Genomic DNA, 4421 nt, shown 5'->3' with positions numbered 1-4421 from the left:
CTGTTCATTCTGCATTCTGGGCAGCCTCTCGATTTGTTTTGTTTTGCTTCTGATTCTGTTACTTTGCCCGATTCCAATACTGATTCCAATTCTGATTCCGATTCTGGTTTTTGTTTTGGTCTTTTGTGTCGTCAATTGGTCGAGTGCGTGCTTTGTTGCCATCTCTGTTCGTCGAGTGTTTATGCCTTTGTTTTGACTTTGGCTTGGACTCGATTTTGTATCTGATAATTTATTGCCCGGCTTGTGCCAAAAAAAGGAGAAGAAGAACAGACACAGCCAAGCCAAAAGGGAAAAGGATATGTCGTGTGCCCAGAGAGATGCTCTCGAACCCGAAGATATGCGGGACTCCCGATTGCGGGTCCTCAGAGGCCAATGGCAACACCTTCGCATCGAGCATCTGTTACTTCTTTGGTAGCCTCTGATTTTGGTCACTTTTGCAGCCGATGCTGCTGCTGTTGTTGTAACAACTTTGTTGTGTCCTCTGTTTATGGGCTGCTCCTCGGTCAAACAAAAAAAAACCCCAGCCCCCGAATACCGAATCCCGAATCCCGATACCCGTGAGGGCCCAACAATGGCCACAAATGAAAAATCCACTTCGACTCATTGTGTCGCCTGTCACCTGGAATTAGTAACTACAAGTATGTTAAAAGGTTCATTCATGTTGTGCTTGTTTTGACTTTTGTTTCGCGCCATCCTCTCCAGACATTTGTAGCTCTCGGTTTGGTCTGCGATTCGTTCTGGGGTCCCCGACATCTCGGGGCATCCATGGTATCAGTTTCGCTCAGCAGCTTCACGGTGTCCCCTTGTCTGTAAATTGATAGCCGGCCAAAATAGTCCGCATATTTGCCATGCACAATTTGTGTTCCACTATTGCACTTTAAACTGTTTTTTATTTGAGTCGAAAAGAGGGGGTGAAATTGATACATTGCTCCCATTCTTAAGACTAGTATAGATACGTTGTTACTTTGATGCATTATTTTCAAATAAACTTAAATTTATTCAAGTTCCTTTTAGTTTTTATAAATCGTTTTCCTTTTCTGAATCTTCCGTTTTTTATGCCGAGGCAACAACACTCCACGATGACTCTGCTGATGGGTCCAATATTTCATCTTCAACACTTTCTTGGTTTCTAGTTATCCTCCTGTGGTCGGGGTCTTCTGAGTCGTTGCTTATAGCCTGAGTGTTATAGCTCTCAAAATGATTAGAATGTCCTTTAAGATTATACTCGGAGGATCCGCAAATGGCCACTGCCAAATCTGTGCGTTTTTGGGAAATGCTTATGGTCTGAAATAGATCGTTTATCGCGTTGAGGTTAGTGGGGGCCCAGGCTTTAACAGCAGCCTTTAGTGAGTCAAAACTTTTCTCCTGAGTCTGATTAAGTACAGCTAATTGGTTATTCAAGGCTGATAGCTTAATAATTGAATTTCCAGTTAGATTTCTAACCAAAGGTACATTATCCAGTTCAATTTTAGAATTGATTTGGGATGTATTTAGATTGGCAAAGGATTCCTTTAGACTATTTACTTTTAACTCTACAAATCGCTGAAGTAATTGGCCAACAAAGTTTAGTTTGTTGTCCAGTCCTTTAGAGCTGCGCAGGATTTGTCCTTCTGTGACATTTAGCCTATCCCCTAGGTCCTTCACGCGATCATGGTTCTGTTTTTGTAATTTAAGCAATTGAGAGAAGGTATCAATCGTTCGGTTGGCAAATAAGTCAATCTTCTGAATGGAAGTGACGACACCTCGAAGAAGCTCGGCTTCCCAAGATAAAAGTTCTTTTGTCTTGTTTTGAAGAAGTCTTTCGGTGTCTTCAATTAGGTCAAGGGAATTAGATTGACTGTCTAGGTCAGCGATAATATTTAAGTTAATTGTGCTGATAGCATTAAGCAAAGAATTTGACTGAGTTAGAGATGCTGAATTTTCAGCCAGAAGTGCCAAAATAAATTCCTCTTCTGTTTGCTGTTCAGTGGTTGTACTAGGAACAGTTGTGGTGGGGAGAGTTGTGGTGGGGAGAGTTGTGGTGGAGACAGTTGTGGTGGAAACAGTTGTGGGTGATTTGCTCGTTGTGGAATCAGTTGCAGTTGAAGAATCCGTGGTAGAAGTAGAAGTTGTTGAATCACTTGTTGTAGAATCAGTGGCCGTTGTAAAATCTGTAGTTGAAGTAGAAGTTGTTGATTCTGTTGTTGTTGAATCACTTGTTGTGGAACCAGTTGCTGTAGTAGATTCTGTAGTTGAAGTAGAAGTTGTTGATTCTGTTGTTGTTGAATCACTTGTTGTGGAACCAGTTGCTGTTGTAGAATCTGTAGTAGAAGTAGAAGTTGTTGATTCTGTTGTTGTTGAATCACTTGTTGTGGAATCAGTTGCTGTTGTAGAATCTGTAGTAGAAGTAGAAGTTGGTGATTCTGTTGTTGTTGAATCACTTGTTGTGGAATCAGTTGCTGTTGTAGAATCTGTAGTAGAAGTAAAAGTTGTTGATTCTGTTGTTGTTGAATCACTTGTTGTGAAAGCAGTTGATGTTGGTGAAGATGTGGTTGTAGAAGGAGTAGAAGATTGAGGAGATGCTGTGGTGTCTACAGATGTTGAAGAAACAGTTGTGGAATCACTTGTGGCTGAAGAAGTTGTGGTGGATGAAGAATTTTTAGTGGTAAGAGCAGCTGCAGCTGCGCTGATTGAGATCGGGGTGGCTGTGATAATTGGAACATCGGTTATTCCTTTAGATTCTGTTGAAGGCACCTCGTCGGCATCCGAGTTATCCTCAAAGTCCAGGAACTCATTCACGTCTTTCGTCTGATTCAAAGGCGGATCTGCGGCGAAAACAGCCGCCATGAAGATCAACAGGAGACTTGCAATCGGAAGATTCATTTTAAGACCACACTCTATGCTTGCTGTTATAAAAGAACTAAGAGTTCAACTGTCATTTGATGGCCTTCACCCCAGCTTAAATACGATTTACATTGCCGCCCACATTCACGTTTTGGTCTCAGGTGCAGGTGTGCTATCGGCTAGCGCTTTCTGATTCTCGGCACTTCTTTCTTCCACCGTGCACTTTTTCTTTTTATCGGTTTTATGTTGTGCTTTATGGGTCAGCTTGTTCAGCACGAGTTTGATGTTTGAAGAAGCTACCGATTCTGGTTCATTGTACTTGCAAATGCAGACAAAGAAATTCACAAAGAAATTCACTGTACAACAAAGAGACCCAAGATACATGGCTAGATTTCCAAGAGCGACAGTTACGGAATATCTGTCAATAGGAAGGCTAACTATTAACCACATAAAAGTCAACGCCAGCCACATGGGGGTCACACTCAAAGTCAAATTTTAATGAAAAAGTGATTCATCATTTAAGCGGCTGCATCAATTAATGGCCAACGGGGTGAGTGGGCCGCAGAAGGGCGGGCCTCTCAATAAGCGGGTCAAATTAGAATAAATAGTTACACAAACAAGCAGACCCCTTTGCTCTCTCACTCGTTTGGGGTGTGGGGTGGGAAATTATTGCAACAAATCAAAAAATTAAAAATAAATAAAAATGAATTGAATAATTTAGGTCACCAATATCTGGCTTTCTCCCTCAAATGCACAAAGTCTATGAATGAGCCGAGTCACGATGATGGTGGTCGCAGCTAGTGGTTGTCTGGGGATGGGGTTAGTTCGGCTCGGTTTCGATATTTCTCATTAATTAATTGCCGCATAATTCATGTATTGCATGCTGCATAGAGGTACTCAGAAAAAAGAGCGGATAAATCTAGGAACAGTTTAAAATAATCTATATTTTTCTGAAGATAACAGAATTGTATATTTTCTATAATATTAATATCCTGAGAAATAATTCTTCATGGCCTAGGAGCTTAAGCTACAAATATAGCTATATTTATAAATATCTTTAGAAATAACTCTTCATAACTTTTTCCTGAGTGTAAAGGGAAAACCTTCGATTCCTATCCCTTTTGTCTATTGACAAACATGAAAATATTTAGAAAATTGGGGTTTATTTTCGGGTTTGTTCTTATGCCGGTTGACACTTAAACCCATTTCGATAGGAACACAATGCGGCAGTACCGATCGGTGGATGGGAAGCTAGTACGAGGCGTGCTTGGGAGCATGGCATGCAATTATGCATTCATCAAGATTATGACACGACATGCAAGTTCCTCTTGTGTCTTTAGCAGCAAATGAATTTGTACTTTGGCTGTGGGTGCTGTTCTTGTCGCTGGGCCAGCTTGCTCTGTCTCTTCGGCTTGCTCTGTTTTGATAGAACAATTTTGCCGCGGGCTGCAGGCTGTGGTGGCAGCACACGCGATTTGGAAGCGGCGCGTAATTAATCGTCAAATGAGTTTAATTGTTTATGTCTCTCGCTCGCGTCTGTGAACTGAACGCGGTGTCTTTAGATGACTTCCAGATAGCAGAGCGGCAAAAAACACAGC

The 4421-nt window shown here is 41.6% G+C and overlaps 1 protein-coding gene across 1 annotated transcript; it reads right to left on the bottom strand.

Annotated features, from left to right (window-relative positions):
* Nucleotides 1-874: 874 nt before the first annotated feature.
* Nucleotides 875-2954, bottom strand: LOC108059509 (uncharacterized). The gene has a single exon (XM_044394162.2). It carries the CDS (start codon nt 2860-2862, stop codon nt 1054-1056), a length of 1809 nt encoding a protein of 602 aa, XP_044250097.2. The 5' UTR covers nt 2863-2954; the 3' UTR covers nt 875-1053.
* Between the last annotated feature and the right edge of the window lie 1467 nt (nt 2955-4421).

This window comes from Drosophila takahashii, chromosome 3R (genome assembly GCF_030179915.1).
Source record: "Drosophila takahashii strain IR98-3 E-12201 chromosome 3R, DtakHiC1v2, whole genome shotgun sequence".
Classification (NCBI taxonomy): domain Eukaryota; kingdom Metazoa; phylum Arthropoda; class Insecta; order Diptera; family Drosophilidae; genus Drosophila; species Drosophila takahashii.
This window is presented reverse-complemented; position numbering and strand designations above follow the sequence as displayed.

Bases quoted from the DNA above. Each gene is read 5' to 3' on its own strand.
- LOC108059509 (XM_044394162.2), bottom strand. From the start codon at position 2,862: ATGAATCTTCCGATTGCAAGTCTCCTGTTGATCTTCATGGCGGCTGTT.